At 36.0% G+C, this 24,361-nt stretch overlaps 1 protein-coding gene across 3 annotated transcripts in view; it reads left to right on the forward strand.

Annotated features, from left to right (window-relative positions):
- The window catches only part of Ccser1 (coiled-coil serine-rich protein 1), a 1,107,714-nt gene that overhangs the window by 540,946 nt on the left and 542,407 nt on the right, over positions 1–24,361 (forward strand). For all 3 annotated transcript variants that reach the window (XM_005374255.2, XM_005374256.2, XM_005374257.2), the window contains exon 9: positions 20,714–20,791. In XM_005374255.2, the coding sequence (XP_005374312.1) occupies positions 20,714–20,791 (78 nt within the window). The remainder of the gene's footprint in view (positions 1–20,713; positions 20,792–24,361) is intronic.

Here is a 24,361-nt window from a genome sequence, read left to right on the forward strand (position 1 = left end):
ATTTAGGACTTGTCACCCAAGGTATGACTGTGTGGGGCTAAAGGGGGTCAGACTCGGTAAAGAGGGGAGACTTGTAAGGGGTATGACATGCTCTTCCCAGGAAGCGTGGGGTCCGCCCACTCAGGACATCTAGACTACAGCCCACTGCATAATCTTCACCTGGGGCTCTCTCCTGCTTCACGGCACAGGCTCATTTCTGGCTTCCTGTACTCTCTCTGAGCTGATACACTCACAGCCTCTGAGAACAGGCCAGGTGTCTGTAATATGCAGAAGCGGTATCAAGTCTAACTGAGAAAAAAGACACCAATTAGGACTCACCAGCGATAGAGCAACAGAGCCCTTGACGAGGGTGTTTGGAACTTACGATGAAGGGAAAAGTAGATATACCGTGTGGGCTATGGAGAACCACTTCTAAAGAGCTGCTGTAAAAACCAAGGAGAAGGTAAATTAAGTTGCAAATGAATTGAACTCATACATTCACAGGCACTGAAGGTGTAGGATACATAGTTATGTTAACAGTGAACATGTAGCCATACATATATACACTTCTTTATTGTTGTCTTGGAAAGAATTTCATTCCACTCAGTACTTAAGTACTACTGCATTACAGCTGAATTTTAAAAGTTCAGTTATAATACCAATAAAAAGCAGCGCATGAGAAAATATAGAAAGTAGATTAAAGAGGAAAACAATTTTATATCACTAATTCATCACACCTTTATTACTGATTTGTTCTACCTCTTAGGCCTTAACATTAAGTGCCCTTTCTTGATTTAGATATCCTTTAAAAGGGCATGAGTAGAAAAGAGCACTGAATAAAAGGCAATAAAAATAAATTCAGAGGAATGAGCCCATCTTTCTGGTTTGGGGAAATATAATGGAGAATTTAGCCTGGCTTAAATTCTTGTTGTGTATTTCAGTATTTGAAAATCTCTGTTGCTTACCACAAGAATCAGTATCAGGCACTATTTTAAAGTGTCAGATAAAACAATGAATGCTTTTATTTTGCCTAATTAATTAAATACAAATCATTTGTAACTTTAAGGAATACTTTATCATTTTTACATATCTCCTTGTACAAAATCAAGTTCTTTGAAAACAGCAATGGAGGTCTCAATTGAAAATATATTCTATTTTTGTACTTTGTTTGTTGGTTGGTTAGTTTGAGAGAGGATCTCACCATGTGGTACCAGCCTTGAATTCAACTATGCAGGCCAGACTTGAAGTCACAGAAGTCCGCCTGCCTGGGCCTCCCAAGTGCTGGGATTATAGCTGTGTGCCACCATGCCCGGTGAAAATATGTTAGCTTTGACATGAAAGTATGTTAAATAGAAATAAAAAACAAATGTTCTCAGTTTCTACCTTGTAAATTGGCTTTTAATATTACTAAACTGCTAGTAAATATCTATAACTCCATGTTGAGCAATTCATTGGTTAGTCTTTCAATTAGGGTCAGGAGATAGCTACCAATATTTGTAAATATTTTTACTTTCACTTGATTATTAGGTAAAATGTAGAATGTGAGAAATGATTTTTAATCTATTTGTGTCTAATAGTACATAAAAATGTGATTTTTTTCAGGTATTTTCATTTTATTGATAAATAATCCCTGATCAATCTTCTGCAAGAGAAAAAAATTAAGATATACAAAAAGTGTATATCAGCTTTACCTGAGAAAACTTTCAGATGCATTTAAGCATCAGTTTAACAGTCTCAGTAAGAATTACACCCATAAGTGATTACAATTTATATTTAAAATTCTGCAGACTTGCACATTGTTATTCTTGCTGGCTTACTCTCCTCTACCTCCCCCATCCCACATTAAGTACTATCATACAGACACTCTCTTCACAGTAGTTAGTTTTTATTTAAATGATCATTTCTACAGTTCTAGGACTTTTTTCAATACTTTAGGAAAAATTATGCATAAAAAACAATAATTCTCTGGGAGAGATAGACTCACCAGGGAAAGAAAGAGCCATTTCATTTTTAAAAATAAAGTTTATGGCATTATTCACAGCAGCCAAGACATAGAAGCAATCCAGAACCCATGGACACATGAATGTACAACAAAAATGTGGTATACATACAGTGAAAAAACGAAGTCTTGCACGGTGTGGTGGCACACTGGTGTAATTCCAGCATTCCGGAGGCTGGGGCAGGAGTTCCCTACAAGTTCTGAGTCAGCTGGGGCTCCACAAAGCCAGCCTGAAGTACAGAATGAGGCCCTGTCTCCAAAAAAAAGAAGAAGAAGAAGAAGAAGGAGAAGAAAAAAACAATAAAAGGGATCTTGCCATTTGCTATAGTATAGATTAAACTGCTAGGCATTATTGTAAACCATGTTCTACAAATTAGTAAGACATATTAATGTACATGTTTGTGCAAATATAACTGTTAAAGTTTTATTTTAAAAGCCCAGTCCCTCTAAGCCAGCTCTTCTTTATTTGAAATAAGAAGCCAAGAAATCAGTTAACATAAATAGCATGTGAAAACTACATATGTTCAGAAAACTGCTTGTAAATAAATTATTATATGAAGAGGAAATATTGCAATGTAGAGGACTCAGTATTCCTTCATGTTTAATCCCAGATTTTATGCTGAAAGCAGGCTTCTAATCTTACAATTTCAAAAATCAAAATTGCCTCCAAGTACTCTATGACATAGTGCTGTAAAATAATGTACAAAATAGGGATTCTAAGAAATAACGATGGGGGGCTGGGGATTTAGCTCAGCGGCAAAGCGCCTGCCTGGCAAGCGCAAGGTCATGAGTTCGGTTCCCGGTACCGGAGAAAAACCAAAAAAAAAAAAAAAAAGAAATAACGATGGTAGGTAGGTGGTCAGTATAGAGCACTGCATGGAAAGTGACCAGACTTGAAGAAATGAGAACCGCATTCGCCACTTTTCTTGGCCACTCACTAGATTCATATCTCTGGGAAATGATTTTACCACTTTGGGCTTACGATACCTTGTGTGTCACTTCAAGGATAGGCCTCTAAGTCTTTGCAAAGTAAAGTATGGCAGATGCTGGCAGTGCTGTCCTCCGCTTGATTCTTGTACTGCCGTGTGTGTGTGTGTGTGTGTGTGTGTGTGTGTGTGTACGCATGCATGTGGATTTGGGCATTTCACTCTCAGCACCCAGCCCCTGTCAATCTGTGCGTGAGCTCTTGCTATGGTTTATATCCAGACGGCCCTCCAAAGCCTTCTGTGCTCATAGATTGGGCGGAAGGGAGGTGAATGGATCATCAGTGAATGAGCCCACAGTGAGTGTGTAGCTCGATGCGTCGAGGCAGAGGAAGACTGGCTGCAGGAGATGGAGCATTGGGGCGCAGGTCCTTCCCCTCCCTCTCCGCTTCCTGTCTGCCTTGCCACCCTGCCTTGGAACGGGTGAGTATGAATGAAAACTTGTCACCTGTGAGCCAAAATAAACCTTTCGTCCTTTAACTTGTGGGTGCTGTCATCGTGTCTCAGCAAGGAGAAAGACTGCAACAGCCATCCTAGCTTTTGAACTCTAAGGCCCTCAGTTCCTGCTGGCCCTGAGTGCTGAAAGCCTGGGCACACCCAGCCCACTCCCTTAACCCAAGACGGACCTGTGCTGAGGTCCGTTCTCAGGCTGCTGCGCCTGGACGGTGGTGAATCTGAGGGAGTCTCCCTTCCCTTTGCCCAGAGCGCTTCTGTCGGTTGGAGCCAAAGCCACCGAGCTTCTTTGGATGATGCTTCTTTTCCCATTGAATTCCTCAATGCCCTCGTTTATTTCTGAGGCACGCTTCCTAATAACTTCCTCTGGAATCCTCCTGCCAGTGTCTGTTTTGAGGCGAACCACTGATTTGTGTTGCTTCGGTTTGATGTTGGCCTTTGTGAACAGTGAGTAACATCTACCATTGCCTACAATCTCAGCAGGACATTGCAAAAAGTACTGCCCTCTAATCTTTGTGCCTGAACCAAGGCAATATAGAGGTCATGTTAAACTGTGCTCATAGGATACCGTAATTACTCTGTATAATGAGTTACTGATAATGTCATGACAGGGATCTGCGGATAGCCTCGCCATCACATAGTCAGTCACATAGATTCGTGTCAATTAGGTAATTCTCAAATACAAAACCATATAATCTATTTTGAGTGAAGCACCAAAAGGGAATAAAAGGAAAAATTGTAAATAATATAATTTAATAATCAAGAGAATTAGCAATTTTACAAATATAGAGTTAACATAATCTACTAGGATTAAAGTTTATTTTAGATAAAGAGGTTATTAGGGAATGGTTAGTCAAACATATTTATGTGGTCTCAAAGTCAAATAAGCTCAGAAATTATATTTTGAGTTTATTTCTAAAGTTAAATTACCAAATAAAATACTAGTTTGATAGTACTGCAATATATCCTATATACATACAGTATATAATCTTGGTAAATTATTTTCAAAGCTTTAAAAATGCTGGTGGGTGGAAGTACATGCATTCCTTAATAACATAAATTACTCTGATAAAGACTGGTTATGAACTGAAGCAGGTCACCTAAATCACATAAATTCTACTGAAGACAGATATTTCTGAAGAAAAAGACCTTTTTGATACATGCTAGTATATCAAAATCAAATGTTTCTCTTAAATGGCAAGTTAAATAAGAAGAAAATCAGAACAGCTGCTAACCCTGGCACTTACTTCCTCTGTGTCACGAATTTATTTATCAGCAGCATTCCTTGCACTTGTGATAGATAATCTTAGGAATATAGGTATCGAGGATGACTTGTAGGGTTTGTATTGGGAAATATTTTAATAGTCTTTCACTGGCACAGGAATCTATAAAAAGAAAACTACTAGAACATTACATGTTTTCTTTAGAATATGTTGACAGTGGGATGCATGAAGGATATTTATGTGGAAATGCCTCACAGACATTTTGAGTGGGATAAATATTGTTAAAGGACTTGGGTAGATTTTACTAATAAATAAATGTAAAGAGTAGATGTGAGATTTTCTTTCATAGTGTTAGCATATTGATTTGTACCTTATTATCTTATTGCTATCAATATATACAACTTATGATTTTTAGCCTTTGATCCCTAGGATTTTTATAATTTCTCAAAATGAATACTTTTCATTCACAGTTGTGGAAGGAAATAGACATTATAGACAAATCATAGGAGGAAACAATATAAATGCATCTAGTAACATTCATGCTCCCTTGTTGGTAAGTAAATATGAATTTGAAGTAACATTACATTCACTAATATAACCAATATAGTAAAATATAAATTCAGTATTGGGAGCACTGTTGAAAAATTCATACACATATTTATTGGAGTTGGACCTTTGCTGTTTACAGTGTTTTGGAATCCAATTTAGTAATATGTAGGAGGAGAAATAAAAATATTTGCCAAATGTTCTTTTATTAATTTGACTCCTACAATTCATCTAAAGCATAACTGAAAATAAAAATAGAGATATGCACAAGAAGATTCATTGTGTTTCATAAACTAATATAAATGTTTTCAACATTTCACAACTAATATAATTTAAGAAAAATTCATTACTATACATGCATTATAAGTTCACATGTAAGGAAAGGACAGTGAGCTATAGGACTTGCATTAAAATAGAATCTTAAAAGATTTTCTGTTTACTCAAAGTATTAATCAATTGAATACCATTTTATTCTTGGGACAAATTACACTACTTCTCCTCTCAAGAATTATAACATTTTAACTTTACTGTATGTACTTAATGATAAACAAAGGATGGAAGACATTAAAAGTATCGAATAATGGAATTGTATCAAATGTGATAAATGTTAATATAACAAATAAAAAGGGAGTGAGGAAGAGCTGTGACAGATTTCATAATGGATTACTAGATACTGTGTAAATATGACATGTCCAGAAGTAGAGTTTTAACTAGACAACCTAAAATATTAATGACTATTATAATTTAAAACAGTGTTATTCATAATTACGTAGTCAAAAGCATGGAAAGATCAAACAAAGAAAAGGGGGGGATAAAGAAACTACTAATTTCTCAAACTTTTTGTTAGGTTTCAATTGTGTCTAAATGTGATGAATCAAGAAATTATATTTAAAAGTGTAATCTCAAAAGTTAATAAAAATTGAAACAGTAAAGAGTAGCCAAATCTATAAATGGGAGTAGCATGGGAGGAGATCATTTTAACTTTTTATGTACTTTTATATGCCTATATGGGATATTTGAAAACATTTCATCTATGATAGATAACTATATTTCTATAATATATTGTCCAGCTTTAAAAATAGTCACTACCACTATTATTTGAAGTGCAACTATGTAAAACATAATAGGAGAAAGATCTGAATACTGTGTAGGTACACCTACTGAACATAGAAGAAAGAAGTGTAGTCAGTATGTAACTAGTCAACATGTAGATACACACATAGTTATTGTATGACTTTTGTATTTTAAATCTTTGGCAGTTTTGAAAGACGATCAAACACTAAACACTGGAACAGTAATTCACTAAAGGACGACTGAAGTGACTCTTTAAATCAAGCACAAGACTGAGGCTGAGCTCCTGCAACAAGTGTGACTGACAAGCTAAAGGCTGCTAGCTTTCACTCGCAGTGTGCATCATTGCTTTTGTCCTCTCCTCTCTACAGACCGTAATAATCTCTCTGACGTACATGGACATAAACATGATCATTACTTTCTCCCATACTTTACTACGTGTTACACAGAAAGGATTAACTTATTTTTTGGTTCTTGGAACCAAAATCGCCAGAAAAATGTTATCTTTCAGCTTAGGATGAGGTTTTGTTTTCTCCAAATCAGGGAGTCAGGGCAACCCAGTCACGTCTCCTGGCCTTCTGAAGGTTGCTGTGGGACCCAGCTGGAGGAAGGCGAGATTCCCGGGAAAGTTTGTGTACGCAAAGGGAGCAAATGGGACTCCTGGGTGGAAAAGAAGTATGTCCATAGCCTGAAAAATGATGGGGTTCGTAAATGTAGTTTGTGTTCTTAGCCTAAATTACTAGTACTTAACTCTCTCATACAAAGTATATTATCATATACCTGCTTGCATGTCTCGTGCTTGTCCCATTTTTTAATGCAGCTGTCATTCATTTAATCTCCCAGTTTGTCCTTTCACTTCATCTCCACGCACTCCTGTCTCTAACTGAACCTGCTCTCCAGTGGTATTTTCAGTGCCAGAAATGCCACCTCCAACCAGAGTTCTGGTTGCTCCAAACAGAAACTGAAGACTCATTTTTATTTTTTTCTTTCCCTTACCCCATCCCCCCAATTAACCGCTCATTATTAAATCTAGCCCTTATTTTGAGATCAGAAAACATTCAGAGCTCTACCCATTTTGCAAGAATTTCCTCTAGACTACTTTGTTCACCTCCTAGTTCCCTCCTCCCCATATCTTCGTTATTTTTATTTTCTTCTAAATAAAGCAGCCAGAATGATATTGAACAAATATAATGGAATTTTATTTAAAACATTTCTGTGACTTTCACTGAAGTAATATACTCAGTGCTTAGCAGAGTCTAACAATGTGGTGACAGTCTTCTTGCTGTGTTCCAGCTGTCCCATACACTTTACAATTTCTCAAAGAAAACAAGTCAAAGCAAACAAAACAAAACAAAAAAAGCAAATACCAAAACTCTTCCCCAAATCCCTGGCTCACCAGCATGAACTTTTGCAATCCCTCTCTCTAATATAATCTCATATTATTCTCTCTCCTTACTTAACTTTATATTATTTATGAAAATTTGTAATTTTTTATATTTTAGGATGTTTATTTTATTTATTACTCTGTTTTGCAATGCATAATAATTACATTCACTCGGGGGAGTTGATGATACAGACTTATCCCTTCTGATCATTTTTATCCCCTTCTGTCTTCAACCCTTCCTACTCCCCCTTCCCCATAACACCTTCTCCAAACAGTCATTCTCCTTCCACAGTGGAACTTTTCCTGGACTACGGACTTGCGGTGTGATAATCTCTGGAGATGCTAGCAGTACCAGGGAGCCATCGCTGTTCCAGCCTGGCAGTCCCAGGATGAACAGCCCATCCTATGCGGTGTGCCGTGTGTCCAAGCTGGGTTGTTCATCAGGTTAGGTGTATGAAATCCAGTTTCTTGATATTTTCACCTTACAGTGGATTTATTGTGGCCATCGTAAATTGAAGAACTATGCACAAAATAACCCAACATGTATAAAAAAATAAAATTTTATTTTATTTCTAACTCAACACAAGGAGTAAACGCAGTTTACTTTTCATAGTTAAGTGTACTATAATTACTGATGGGTGAATTAACAATTGAGGACACTCATTAAATATTTGTAAGAATGGGTGAAATCTACTGTAAGTGTATTTCCCTATCATTTCCACTTAAAAGATGAATAAATATTCAAAGCACTAATAATTCGTCTAGGAATTCTGAGCAATTCCTCCAAGTCTGCCATAGTCGATTTTGTTCTTCAGATACGCATATCTGCTTTTATTTTATTTTGTATTTTCATGTTTGCTTCTGAATATGCTGAAGGGAAATGGAAAGAGAATGCATTTAGTGGCATTTAGAATGCCTTGAATTTACCGGCAAAGTTGGGTCCGTGTGTACAGCTTGTCTGGGGAACTTTGACCCATGGCGTCCACTGTTTTGTTGCTGATTGTCAGCCTGTAATGCGGTGCTGGTGCTGGAGGGGTTTAGCTACCTCCCTGTCTCTTCTGTGACGGTGTTTCTGGGAAGCTGTCATCAGCATGCTACTGTTAATGAATGATGGCCTGAAAGAATTTTGTGTCACTTCACAGTTTATTGTGCAAATATTTTATACACTTTGAAATTAAATCAATACCATGAAATAAAATATCCTAAAATGATTCTTCTTAAATCAGAGAGTTAACTTTTGAACTATAGCAATAAAGTGTATATCCAGTATTATATCCTGATCTTCTTCAATAAAAATATCCAGCAAGAAAATGCTGGGGGAATCTTTACCATATTTTCAAGATGTCATTGCAGACAGGTTTCTGTACGTGGTGATAAAGGTTTCTTAGAGGACAACTTTCTAGGTTGAATTAAGGATTTATGGCTGTTGTATTGATCAACACTGTTATAACTCCCCTACATCTTCCCAGTGACTATACTGATACTCCATTACCTCCAATCGATTCAGTATGTGGGAGTGAGTGTGTGTGTGTATGTATGTGTCCTGAGGCTAAATGGGAGCAACACACATCCTTTTTTGCCCTTCTAAATTCAGAATTGGATGGTTCTGATCTTAAATGCTTTCAACGACACATGTGCTGAAGGATGGCAGCCAGCACTCGTGATTTTGAGACTGGTGGAACCTTGAGGAAGTGGAGGCTGGCGGAAGGAAGTTAAGTCATTGAGCACTTGCCCTTAAATGGACTTTTGGACCCAAGAATTTCCTCTCTCAGTCTTTCCTTCCAAGCCCCACAAGATGGGCAACTTTGTTCCACGATATGCTTCTTGCCCTGATCAACTGCCTCACCACAGACCCAAAGTTATAGACTCAACCAACCATGGACTAAAGCCTCTAAAACTATGAGACAAAATAAAACATCCTGTATTGTGTCACAGTGACAGAAAGCTGACTAACCCAAGAACTAATTGCACAATAAAACATCCAGACAAATGAACTGGAACACAGTGCAATCCAAACCTAAACACTGAGCTGCATGAGCAGCTCAGTGAGCTTCCAGTATATTCTCTGTACCATAAAGGTGATGGTTAGACCATGTGTCCCTGCAAGATTTCAAGAAAGATCCTTCCTGGCCCCTTCCACTTTCCAGTGGCTTCTGGTGATTTTTAAAGATCCTTGGCTTGTACAAGTTCCACTCTAGAATCCATTTCTGTCTTGTCCTCATTTGGCCTTTTCTCTTGTGTGTCCACATCACTGTGTGTAAAGGTCTCTTTTCTGATAAAGAACCCAGGCATATTGATTGGATTTGTGGCCCATCCTAATTGAATTTAGTCTCATTTAACTTGAATGCATCACAAAAACCATCTCCAAACACCGTCACATTCACAGTTCCAGAGGGACATAAATTTTGCTGGGAAGCTTTCAGTCCACTGCAGAGGCTCATGCAGTAAAGGTTAGTGTTGGTCTATACATGCCTAGCATGTATCTGGTGCCACTCCCACGTTCAGGCCTCTGCGGGGGACAGGGCAGTGGCAGTGGCAGTAGACATATAAGGAAGACATGATTGTGAAACAAATTCTAGAGATATTATAAACTGCTGTCTCAAATGTGGAGGGACAAAGCCAGAACAATCTCCGTATTTCCTAGGTATAACTTCTCTCAGACTTTTCTTGATCCATCACTAAATACCCACTGTGATACCCTGAGAATTTATGAGCTGAGCTTCTAAAGGCTCTTACTCAAAGCTGTCTCTGTCATGTCCCTCTATAATAAGGCCTTTCTTATATAGCCCCATGTTGGTGATAAGAGCATTAAACAAGATTGCATGGGTCAAACTGCTGTAAGCAATAATTGAGTCAAGTAAGTATTTGTTTAATCCACCACTAGTGAAACTTTTCAAATAATTATATACCATGCAATGTACTAGGAACTAAACTAATAATGTTAGACATGAAGTGGGAAATATCATCCAGTTCACACTTAAGAAAATCAAAAGAAAAATTTCCATATACTACTTGTGTTTCAGTACAGGTAGTCCTAACAATCTCAGTCTCTATATATTAACATTCCCAATCTACATTTTAATCAGTCTATTTCTTTCTTAAATGAAGTGACCCAAACTCTTCTTAAATCTAGATATATGTTTAATTTGGATAACCTGTTATAGGTGATCTTTTCTATAAATTTGGAGCATACCATGTGATGAGTTAAGCCTTAGTTCTTGTAAAATCACCTGTGGACCATTCTCTGAGTGGTAAGGTGTGGAAGATGCCATGCAGTTTCCTAATCTGGACATCATAAGGTCCACTAGAAACAAATATAGGGGCTGGGGATTTAGCTCAGCGGCAAAGCGCCTGCCTGGCAAGCGCAAGGTCGTGAGTTCGGTTCCCGGTACCAGAGAAAAACCAAAAACCAAAAACCAAAAAAAAAAAGAAACAAATATGATTTCCAGTTTGATTTCCTGACATTTCCTCTTTCTGTTTGTCTTTACATATTAGACCACTTTTTAAAACATGAACATAAAATGACTGTTCTAACTTCTTGTCCTTGTCTGAACCTTTTTTTTTTTTGGTACCAGGAATCGAACTCAGGACCTTGCACTTACCAGGCAGGCGCTTATGCCACTGAGCTATAACCCCAGCTCCTGAAACTTCAAAACCTCACAAGGCTTTTCCTGAGGTGTGCTGACTGTCTTAGTTACTTTTCTCTCATTGCTGGGGCAAAATATCTGATGCCCAAAATTAAGGAAGGAAAGGTTTATTTTGCTTACAGTTCGTGGAGGTTTCAGTCTGTACTTGGCAGATTATAAGGCAGAGTGGCACATGGCAGAGAGCTAGGGCATAACACAGCAAAAGCAAAAAGCACACACCAGGGCAGAATGGGGGAGGAATGGCCTCAAGCACCCTTTTCCTCTCCCTTACATATGCAAACTATCCACCTCAGGGCTGGTGTAGCTCTCACACCCACAATCAATCAACTCTAAAAGCCTGCCCCATGGCCACATGAGGCTTTTGTGGGACACACAGACAAACCATAACACTGACCAAAACACTGAAAAACATTTCAGCAACAGCGCAGCTGCTCACATTTGTGAGCCATGGGCTACGAACATGAATTATTTTGAATATGGAGATTTGCAAAGTAGGCTTTAAAAGCTGTTGAATGATATATGTTCTATTCTCCCACCTTGTCAAATACACTTGGCTAATGACTTGGAAAAAAATGCTCGAAATACTTTTTTCTTTTTTCAACTCAGTAGCTTTCTGTGCAGGTACTTAGGAGTGCAAAGAGACCCCGCCTTGGATGCAGCCCTGTGTAGCTATTCCAGGTTCTGTCACCTGGGCCCCAAGAAAACCTATCGGTATTATGAACCCAGCCATCACTTGAGAAGTATCCTCTCCACCAGCCAGACACCAGCGCTGCTTCGTGGTGATTCTCAGGAGGGCTGAGCTGAATATTTTCAGGCTCAAATTCACCTCTATGGGCTTGAACTAAAGCAGCCTGGGATAAGGGAAAATTGAGGACTGCTTCGTTGTGACCCGGGGCGTTGGTGGGACAGTGTGTAGCCCAGAGGCAGGGTCAGGGGGAACTTGGGGTGCCGAGTAGCTGGGGGGTTTCCAGCCTCTCTCCTCTGGTTGGCTCTGCATTTGTCCATACCCCTTGCTTCCAGTCTCGATCTGTGAAACCCCATTCTTGCCTCCCGTGCTTTGCTCAGTCTCAGAGGCTTTGTTTCTTGCGTTTTGGTGGTTTTGCCCAAAATATAATTGTCCATCTTAATGTTCTAAAGCATGTTCCCTACACTTCGTTTTAAGTTTTAGTTTATTAGTGCATGTTTTTAGTGTGTAATGTCCGCCTTCCTTGTGGGACATTGGATCACACATCTTCTTTCACCTTCTTTTTCCCTTTCCCTTCGCCCCTTCTACCCATCCCTCAATTTCCTTCCTTGTTGTGTATGTTTGCAGAGCATAGTATTCACATTGCTTTTGTGCAGCTGATACATGTACATGACACATCCTACTTTCTTTTTCCATCCCTTATCATTTCCCTCCTCCTGGGAGAATGATCTACCTTGCTATTCTTGATTATCTATTTTTTTTGGCTCTTTTTTAAGGTTTCTCATATAAAAAAATGTGACATTTAAACTTGTGTGTCTGATTTATTTTGTTTAACATTGTAGTCTCAAGGTGCACCCATTTTCCTACAAATGACTCTAGTTTATCTTTATGGCAGAGTAGTACTCCATGGTGTGTAAATACCACAATTTCTTTCTCCACTCATTTGTGGATGAACACAGGGTCACCTCTCAAAATTTTGCTATTATGAATTGTGCTGCTATAATAAATAGTGCATGCTATGATTATGCATGTATCACTTTAATATTTTGTCTTAACTCTTTCAGGACAATACCTAGAAGGGGAACAGCTGAGCCAAATGGAATTTCTAGGTTTAGTTTTTTGAGGAGTCTCTACATTGATGTCCATAGTGGTTGTAGTAGTTTACATTCTCACCAATAGTGTAGAGCAGTTCCTTTCTCCCCACAGCATTGAAGAGAGCTGGACTCCTTTCTGGGGTAGGGTGGAATCTGAATGTTGTTTTAGTTAACGTGAATCTAATGGCCAATGATGGTGAGCATTTCTTCCTGTAATTATGAGCCATCTGTACTTCTTCTGTAAAGTCTATACATTTCCATTTATTGATTGGGCCTTTTATTGAGGGGGGGGATTTTTTGAGTTCTTTATATATTCTGGACATGAGTTTTCTGTCTGAGGAATTGCTAGAAAAATCGTTTTCTTATTTTTTTAGGTTGTTTTTCATTCTGTTGGTTGTTATGTTTGCTTTCTTTTTTAGTTTAATGAGATCCTATTTGTTGATTCTTGAAACTGTTTCCTGTGCAACTGGGGTTCTCCAAGAAAGTCCTTGTCTATGCCTGTGTCTTCCAGCAGGTTAAGTGTTTCCATCCCAATATTTAGCTGTTTGACTCATTTTGATTTCAGTGTAGTACATGGAGACAGCTGTGGGTCTAGGTTCAGTCTTCTGCATGTGGGCAGCCAGTGTGCCCAGCAGCATTTATTCAACCGATGATCTTTCCTCCAATGTATGCTTTGCCTGTTTTGTTCCAGCACTTTCATAGCTTAAGACCTTAAATTAAGTCTTTAATCCCTTTTGGTTTGTTATTGTAACCAGTGAGACATAGGTTCAGTTTCATGTTTAAAAGCTTCATTTAAAATACTATTTTTACTTGCTTTGTCCTAGCTTTTTCTTATCTCTCATTTAACATTTATTCCTCTTTGCATGTCCTGTATGGTTTTTATGCTTTCTCAATGCATAAAGGCAAGTGCAAAAATAACACATGTAAGTGGTATGTACTTTTTATTGACTTATTCAATAGATACATATTTTAGATGAAATTTAAATTTTGAAATTCTCAAAGAAATAAGGAACTAAGTCATTAATAGGCAAATGGATGCACCTTGAGACCAAAATGTTAAGTGAAGTACTTTAGACACACAAGATTAAATATTACATGGTTTCACATGTTTTAAATGTCACATGGTTTCTCTTACATGAAACTATTACATATGTAGATATATATTTATTTCAAGATATATAATAAATTCTTATATATTATATATAATTTCAAGATATATTATATATGTATAAATATATAATATATATCCTTAAATGAAAGACATAATAGGGGCAAAGAGAAAAAGGTATTATAATCCAGTGCAGTCAATGTATCTAAAAGTGTACCTTGGTGCAGTACAATTGTCTTACACTTTTTATATGTTCTTTGGCCTGTCAGTCTGCATATCATTCTGTATATAGGAAAATTGACTTTATAAGATCTGATAAGGTAAAAAATGAATCTGATGCTGAAAATAAAAGAGGCACGCAGGGAAGGGGAAAAGAATGAAACTAAAATGTGTTTTGTACATGTACTGATCCCCTACAATGTATATGCAATCATTACATACTGCAAACGTATAGAGTACTAATAAAAGTCAAAGAAGACATCTTTACAAAAAAGTACAAAATAAAAACAAGAAAAAAGAAATAAGGAGCTAGTCTTCTTACTGGCACAGTATACACTGCAGAGGCAAATTATATAAATATCCAGTGTGTATCACATGCCCACTCACACACATCCTGAAGTGATTCTAGCAGCCTAAGCAGAATATTTTTAGCTTACTCTGCTTAAACTGATAATATTATTGCTATCAAAAAATTTTATGCCTTTTCAAAATTTAGTTTTTACTTATTTTTTCACACTTTGTCTCCAATTTTTATGTTATAACCTTTCATTTACTTTACATTTTATTCCTAAGTCATGCTCCAAAATGCATTACTGATCATACTTACAGTAATGAGTACTCTGTGGAATTGTAGCCTTCACAGATGATACACTGGTAAATTATATGCAATTGAAAATTGTTTCCATAGTAAAGCAGAATAACTTGGAAGAATGTAAAAGAGAATATAGGCAGAAGGAACATCAAGAATAGAGTTTTATTATTCTTTCGATGACTAGCATATAGCAGCTGCACTGTTCCCTTGCATATGAGACATGGAGGCTGTAACATTTTTTGTAAATATTTCCAAAGAATCTGTATGTCTTTACATAAAGTGTACCAGAAGATTATCACCTTCTAATCCACTTACTATCTCAGTGATCTTTAGCAACTGATTTCAACTTACTGTCAGTTTCCTGTTCTTCAGTACAAGGAAAATGATATGTAAAATATACTGTGTTTGTCCGAAAATAAGACCTCGGTGGAAAATCATTAGCCTTGAAAACTGGAGATCACAAACGCTGGCTCCAGTCAGCCTATCCTTGCCTTAAGGCCCTACAGAGGAGCCCCACACATGAGAGCAGTGACTGCAGGTAAGGCAGGGCCAGGATGATGGGGCTTGTGTTTGTTGTCTCTGATTTTCAAGGCTGATTATTTTCCACCTAGGTCTTGTTTTGGGGGAAAGAGGGTACATATGTGTGTGTGTGTTTATTACTTGGTACTCTTCCTGGCATATAACAGTCATTCTAAATTTTTTTATGATTAGTAATAATAATTATTGTGATAAAATAAGGAGGAAAAAATGTGACTGCTATTAAGTACTTATTATAAGCACGTGTTGTATTATTTCTTTGACTTATATGCATCCATGGTACTAGATTTTTATTTTATAAATATTATAGCCTTTTAATTTCAAAATAATTTGGAAATCAGGACTAGAAGTCATACTTTATTCTAATAATGTTATGAAACATTCAAAATATATATTCTGGACGCAGGTCAGACAATAATAAATAAGCAGAAATAATTTATCTATTTCATACCATTTTAGTTATTTTATCTACATAATCTCCTATTTCCCTTTTATTAAAAATTTTAAACACATGTTTTATCAATGTTTAATAAAATAGCAAGAGAATGTGTTTTATTCACAAGTATAGATATTGTCACTGCTGGAAAGGGAAATTTATGGACAGGTATTTTGTGATGAGTTTACATTTATTTATAAAGTCAGTCTACCTGAAGCTGAGTGGTTTGAATTCCCTACTGCCCCTCTGAGAGAGGATGGAAGGAGAAATTAAATTTTTTTCTACATAAGAGAATACTGAAAAAGCCACATTAAACCACATGTGGTAAATTAATTTATGGTCAAGAAAAGTAAAGAATACATTTCAACTATTTCTCTTGTCTATGTTGATTTATTCTGATTCTTTTGGACTAAATATAAACCAAAGGGCATATTTAAGTGGGTTGTCATAATTTATTTAAAATATGCTGTGATAATTAATTTAAAAATAGTATTTGAAAGCTAAGATGATTCTCAAATCCTTTTGCATAACATTCTGTCTTTTGAGGAATAGAGGGGCCATGACATTTTGATCTTCACTCTTATCCTTACATTGCCTTTCTTTAAGCAATTTTGAAACAATAGGGATGTACAGACATCTTTGCAGTGATCTCTCTGGCTTCTATTTATTTGCAAATATTATTATGTAAGAAAGATTCTGCATCATTCACTTTCTATCTAAATTGGCTGACAGTAATTCATTGTTTTGGTCTTAACTGGTATACTGGTCAGTTTCTCACCCTGGGACAAAATCCTTGACACCCACCACTTAACGGAGGTGAAGGTTGCTTTGGCTCATGGTATCAGAGTTTCAGTCCATAACTCACTGATTCCAAGGCAGAAACATCATGGTGAGATGGCACAGTGAAAGAAAGATGCTCACTTTATGACAGCCAGGAAACAGAGAGATGGGGAGAAAGAGCCAGAGGAAAGATGCACCCTTCAAAGGTACATGCCCAGTGACCTACTTCCTCCGACAGGACCCACATCCTCATAGTACATCCACCTTTGGAGTCAGCATTTAATGATCCACTGATGGAGATACCATCCTCTTAATCCAGTCACCTTCCAAAACTCCTCCTGCAAATATCTGACACTATGGGGACATGGTTCCAATGTGAATCATCATATCTGAGACATCAGTAGCTTCTGTATTCCAAATTATATAACTTGCTCTCCCTTTTGAGAGAGGATCTCACTATATTTCCTAGGCTGTCCTTGAACTCACTATGTAGTCCAGACTGGCCTTGAATTCACGGCAATCCTCCTTCCTCAGCGTCCTGAGTACTGGGATTACAGGCGTGCACCCTCCTGCCCAGTTTAACTCTCTGAAATGCTTCCTTTCCGGCATATCCACTGACATATACAGATCTCTCATTGTGTCTATAGTAACAATGCTGTATATATTCAAAGCTAATTATCTTTCATTTCTGTCTTTCACAATGGAAATTTTCTTTTATTTTCTTTACAAGACCTTCTCACTAAGCAATCTCTAGAATATGCCTTGTAAAAATATACAGAAAAATAAATTAAAGAATACAAGTATAATCACATCATAGTAGTAAAATTTTGCTAGTAATACTGCTAAACCAATACTTTTTCAAGAATTTAATCATTGTATCACCATGGAACTAAAAATATAAGATGTTTGGTTTTGATACCATATATATATATGATACCATATATATATATATATATATATATAATCAGATAAAAATTTACTTGCAATCTTACCATTTAATAATAGTTACTTTTTTTCTTCAATACAGAGAAATTTATTTTGAAATAAATAAACTCAAGTGAACCCAGGTCCTTCCTACTGAGTTACATCACCAGCCCTTTTATAAATTTCAAATTTGTTGTTGAGACAAGATTAGCTAAATCATTAATCAACTCAGGCTGGCCTTAAACTTGTGGACCTCCTGCCTGTTCTGGGATTACTGGCATGCAATTCCACACCTGGATGTAATACCTACATTTGTGATATATTTTCTGTTTGATTATCTATAATATTCTCATCATATACCAAATTTAATGCACAAATAACCATCTATTTTGCATAATTACAAGAGATTCATGGAGAATTGTCTCCTAAAAGCTATACAATTTTAATTTTTAATCTTCTAATAATATTTTATAGAAATTTATTATAATCTTTTATATATGTACTGCCTTCTATGACACTAAATAAAACATTTAATTTTATTATTTATACCTAAGACTATTAGAAACTTATATTCTCCATGTTTAGATATGGCATACATAGTATACAATCCAAATGCATCACATGTGTTGTTATTTATGCCTGTGAAGAATCCAATGAAGCTTGTTAAAAATGTTCATTTTTATTTCACCAAATAATTTATTTTTATTTAGTATTTTAAATTGTTATTGTTTTGCTTTGATTACACTGTTGGTTATGAAGCTGTTTGTAATTTTATCTTTATTTGAGTTAAGTCTTACAGTATGGACCAATGAGCCAGATTTTATCAGCTCATCCCAACCTCACAATACAGAATCTCTTGAAAGGGAAATGGGAGGTGAAGTCCCAGGGGAGTGTCTTGGTTACTTTTCTCTCATTGCTGGGACAATATACCTGACAGCCAGAATTAATGAAGGAAAGGTTTATTTAGCTCACAGTTTGTGGAGGTTTCAGTCCATACTTGGCTGGCTCCAAGAAGGGTGGCACATGGCAAAGGGCAACTGTTCATGGTAGTGGAAGATAGCAAAAGCAACCAGAGCAAAAGGGAGGAGCAGCAAGGAAGCCTGTTTCCCTGCCTTACATTGTCTGCAAACTACCCGCCCCAGGGCAGGTGTAGCACTGACATCCATAATCTCAGCATTGGACAATGGAGCAATCATAAACTCTAGAAGCCTACCCCATGACTGCATGAGGCTTTGGGAGGACGTTCAAACACACACCATAACAGGCAGCATTTACTAGCTGCTTCCCACCACTGTATTCACATATTGACTGTATATATGCAAAGTTTATAAACAGATTTACAAACAAATGTGCTTTTGAGATGCTTCTGGTTCCAATCCAGTCTGTCTCAAAAGTAGACAGCCAAACTTTTCTAAACAGCCTTCCTATGATGCAGGCACCACTACTGTCTTTACCTGTTCCTGCCTTTCAGTCCAAGCCCAGTCCGGTCCAAGCCTAAGCAAACTTAGGATGCTCCTTCTCATTTTAAAATAAATTTGGAAAGTACGGCCACATTTTCACTCCTTAAAATTCAAGTTTTTACTTCACATCACATCTTTTTAAATTATGTAACCCAGTTTTCATTTTTGTCTGTATAGGTGGGCTGGAGGTTTTATAACTGGGGAAGTTAAAAGGTATGAGATAAGAGTAGTACCTAAAATATTTCTTTTCCACATTTCAGGGAGACAATTAAAGTTCCAGTAAGGCAAATTAAATTATGTTTGTGTAAATTACATGTAGACTATGTCAAATACTCCAGCTAACCTTGTAAATCCCTAGTAGAATTTGAAAGAATGAGGGGAAGGGAAAGGAATGGAGAGGTGTTAGGAGTGGGGAGCTTTGTGTATTTGGAATTTTTAAGAATGAGCATCTTGATGACCACTGTGAATCCTAGGAGGACAGGAATTAAATCATAGCTTTTTTATCTATTTAGGTATTATAAAAGTGTTTATCAAACATTTAACATAAAAGTAAATGAAAGAAATTTTCCCTTGAAGCAAATTAAGAAAAACCAAAATCTTGCAGAATCACATAAATTTCTATGGAAACTTTCTCAAGTTAGTTAAATCTTTTTTTTTTTTTTTTTTTGGTTTTTCTCCGGTACCGGGAACCGAACTCACGACCTTGCGCTTGCCAGGCAGGCGCTTTGCCGCTGAGCTAGACCCCCAGCCCCAGTTAAATCTTTTTTAACTATATTTTTCTTATTTAAACTGGATGGCTAGAGTAAAAATCCCAAGATGAGACATGGTCCCATGAGAAGGGCACTCTCAGCGGTAGCAGGCACAAAGTAAACACATTATGCAATATTTAAATCCATGACCCATTGTATTTTCTGTGACACATGTAGTAATAAGAAGGGAAACCCCAGAAAGGGAGTGGTGAAGGGGGACAAAAAAGATGATATGGTATGTGTAATGTTCACTTACCAATTCCCTCCAAGGAGTGCTGTCATCATGCACTGTAAATGTGTACTAATGCATATTTAACGATATTAATTGGCCAAGAATTAGTATATTTGCATTTGAAATCAAACATCTTTAATTCCCTTCGTATATTACTTCCCTTCTGTAGTTTCCACCATGTTAAATTAGTGCCCTTTCCTTAAAGTACGGGTACTTTAATGTGCAGGGGTTCCTGGAGAGAATTAATAAAGAGAAACCCAAGCTAACTGGAATCTCTTTGCTACTGAAAGTGCCATGGATTTTAAATATGTATGCACTGAAATTAAATCAGCAAAATCATATCAATAAAACAGCTAGTAAGAAGCCATAGCACAAGCATTTGGTCTTAGATTTAAATAACCAGGATCTCTTAACACTCAACTGTGTACCTGACAGTAAATCTTACAGTAGAAGAGATGGCCAGTGTACCCTGAAAATTAACCTGTAAATATTTAAGTTGATTTTTAAAACACCAACAGAACAAAGTATAGACACAGAGAAAATGGTGAACTATACACAAATCAACTAGAAATCCATTACTCACCAATAGTATGATTTTTTTTCATTTTTCAGGAAAAAGTTCAGCACTTACAGAAGGCTTTTGCTTCAAGAGTAGATAAATCCACACAGACGGAACTTCTAGGCTATGATGTAAGTAGCTATGTAAAATCATTTTATCTTTTTTATTAATATTTAGACCTCTATAGCATTTACCTCTGCATTTCTGTGTCCATGCTTTGACTTAGTATGATTTAGTGGGGCTCCATTCATGTTTTTCTCTGAAACAATTCCAAAACACCTTCCAGAACTGAAAAAGATGAGAGGTAGCAACTAGTATAGCAATCTTATCAAGCTTTTCTAAACCAACATTTCTTTTCCTTTCGTCTTTTTGAGGCAGGGTCTCGCTATGCAGTTCAGATTGCCCTTGAGCTCACTTTGTAGACCAGGCTGGCCTCAAACTCACAAGGATCCTCCTGCTTCAGCCTCCCAAATGCTGGGATTACAGGCATGCACCACCACGCTCAGCTAAACCAACATCTCTAATACACTATTTTGAGTTAATGAATTTGCAGATGAGTGGTTGATATGTATTAGAATAGTAGGGCAACTTAGTTTAAGAAAGTACCAATTTATTTATTAACAATTGATAAAGTTGTGTATGCAAACACAAAGGCCAAATACATTATTTTTACATGCAGACACATACAAGGAAATATAACTGCAAAGAAATTCATCATAATATTTTAGCTATTAGGCTTTAGTGCAGGCAATAGAAAGTAATTTAATTGAAAGTTAGTATTTTTTCTTAGTGTGAAATACTTGCTCGCTGCCAAAATAGGATTGTGAAACATCTTTTAAGTCAATATTGATCTTAGTAGCACTGTATGGCTCAAAAAACTTTCTTAAACCCAGCTATGAAATTTGCTTTTTGCCAAGTTCATGACTTAAACTTCTCTTTGACGAAAAAATAAAAGAATTATCTTTGTTTTGCATCTAACTCTGTGAGAACCTTCCTTCTACCTAAAGACATTTATTAATATTATTTTAGTACCTTGTTGATAAGGGAGATATAATTAAATTTTATGAAAATGTATACTGTATGGATAAAGGATGTTTATCTGCAGGCATGTCCTCCTTAAATTACATAATATAAAAGTAGATGTTATTTTTGATGTTGTCATGCGAGGCATTAATATGTTTAATATAAAACTACTTATCTCTCTTAGGTTATAAACCAAAGATTTTATCTCCAGCTCAAATTATTTTCAGATGTTTATATGCTTTTTTTAATTTGAAAAATGAATAAAGTCTGGTTCTTTTGAATTTTCCTATCACTTTCATTTTTAATATACTTAATCTAGATATGTAAGTCTTCTGGTTATCAATATGTGACCACAACTTATTGACTTCTAGTATTATATGTTATTTAAATGATGTTGATATTTATTTTAAACTGAAATATTTTCTATAAAACACAAAGAGCATTTATCATAAATTATCCAGAATTTATCTTATTCTGAGGATACTTTTCTGCTTAAAAATTTTCAATCATTGTTGTATTAGCCCCTAGAATATAAGCTCAGTGGACATTTCATTAATGATAACCCATGTATTTGCACATCTGCAAGTCAGAGCTTTCTCAATAAAAATAAAGAGATCCTAATTCCTATCATATTGTATACCAGCATAGCATCATTCATGCACACATATTAGAACTTACCCTAGAATCCACTACTTCAAAGCTTTTGGGTTTCAAGTAAGTTAACTGAATTCCATCTTTGTGGGTATCCAGTATTTACTTTAGAAAAACGCCCTATATTTTTTCTGTCTTTTTTTTTTTTTTTTTTTTTTTTTTTTGGTAGCACCAACTAAACTCACAACCTCACACTTGCTAGGCACACTCTGTACCACTGAACTATATCCCCAACCCCTAAAAAATGTATTCTCAACACAGGGGAAAGGCAAAAAACAAGCATGCATTTGGATTCAAATATTGCTTTTTCCATTTTTCGAAATAACATTTGAGAGACTAAATTCTAACTTGAACATAAATATAAAATTCAAGAACTTTATCCAACACTGTTCTCTTTATGTAGTACTGTCAGTGACCACTTGTAAGAAATGTTTCCTAAGGAATCAGTAGTACATTTGGAAAGTAAAGCGTTACCAGATCTGTACTAACACCGGAGCTAGTAGCAGCTTCTTGTGAATTTGCCCATCTTTGTCTCAAAATATTATTTCTACAAAATTTCTTATATTAATGTTATTTCACTTTCTAAACCTGTAAATCAAAGTTAAAAAAATAAACACCTAATCTTCATTGTTCCTAGCGTGTCTTTACGTGTGATAGTGGTGCTCTAATGTCGTATTCTACACTGAATTAAAGTTAAGGGATTATATTTTCTTGTTAGTGAATCCTTGAGGAGTCCCCTTACTCAAAGGTGGTTATGATTTGTGTAGTTGTTCACATATAATATCAATCTGTTCTAAAGATTGCATTTTTCATGTTTCTTAGTCATCTCTTCTATGATATAATCATCAGAATAAGCAAAATAATGTCTAAATAGGAATATAGACACGTGAAGATAAATATATGTAACTGTAGCAATAAAATTTAGGGCATTTTTGGTATGAAAAACTGAGAGGCAAAATACTTTAGATGAATAAATTAGAAATAACTAAAACATTTTAAGAATGCTGAATTATGTAACTATTTTGAAATATGTGATTCATCTTTAGTACAATTTCCCCCTTGACCATGAGACATTTTCTATACTTTTCAAATTTATTTATTTATAAATAATCTAATATTTTCATGTGAATAAGAATTGTATATTATCCTTTATATTTTGTTCCTATCTTTTCAGAAAATATATATTTATATTTTAGTTTTCACAAAGTATAAACATACATATATTACTTATTTATAATTTGCAAATAGCATTTATCAGAAAAATAAAAATATAGAAGTGTAATATGTCATCAATGGTTTTAATATGCCTTCGTCTTTTTCTAGAGCTGTCAATTTTAGCCATAAATTGATACAAATCTTTTCCCGTTGTTCAGGTTCCTATTTCAGGGATATGAATATCATTTGGAGGAAGGTACCTATTGCTACACATTTTACGTAAAATACAAATTATAACCTATAGAAGGCAATGATCGTAATAAAATCTATTACAATTCACTATAGTGAGTAAGTTTAGGGACTTGCACAATAAATGACTGATCTCCTGAAGCCCACTGATCAGGAGCCTTGAAACCATTAGCATATACTATGCTCCAATTTGTACTGCGCCTGGCAAGAATTTTTAGAGAATAAATTCAGTATCTCATCGTGGGCCTGTAATCACAATAGTTCTTGAGCTGAAGGAGATTATTAAATAAATGAAAAATGGCCCGAAGTAATCAATGCCAATTTAACATCCTTCACCTTCCTCTGTCTGCGCAGGCTCAGCTTATTGAAAGACCAAAGAATAATTTCTTCAGTGTCACTTGTGTTATGAAAACAGGTTAGAAGATGAACATACACACGCAAGTAGCAGTCTTGCCCATTACAAGATTATATTAAGAGGCAGAGAAGATTTTTCTGATTGCCTCCATTGTGTAAATAAATGCTTCACCATGCCACATAAACTGTCTGTTAATACTTTATAGCTTGAAATACTGCAAATAACATTTTGCTGAAAATAACTTAAAAGGAGTAAGCAAAGTTCTACA

Source organism: Chinchilla lanigera, unplaced genomic scaffold, assembly GCF_000276665.1.
Source record: "Chinchilla lanigera isolate Chin_1 unplaced genomic scaffold, ChiLan1.0 scaffold00004, whole genome shotgun sequence".
In the NCBI taxonomy this organism is placed as follows: Eukaryota; Metazoa; Chordata; class Mammalia; order Rodentia; family Chinchillidae; genus Chinchilla; species Chinchilla lanigera.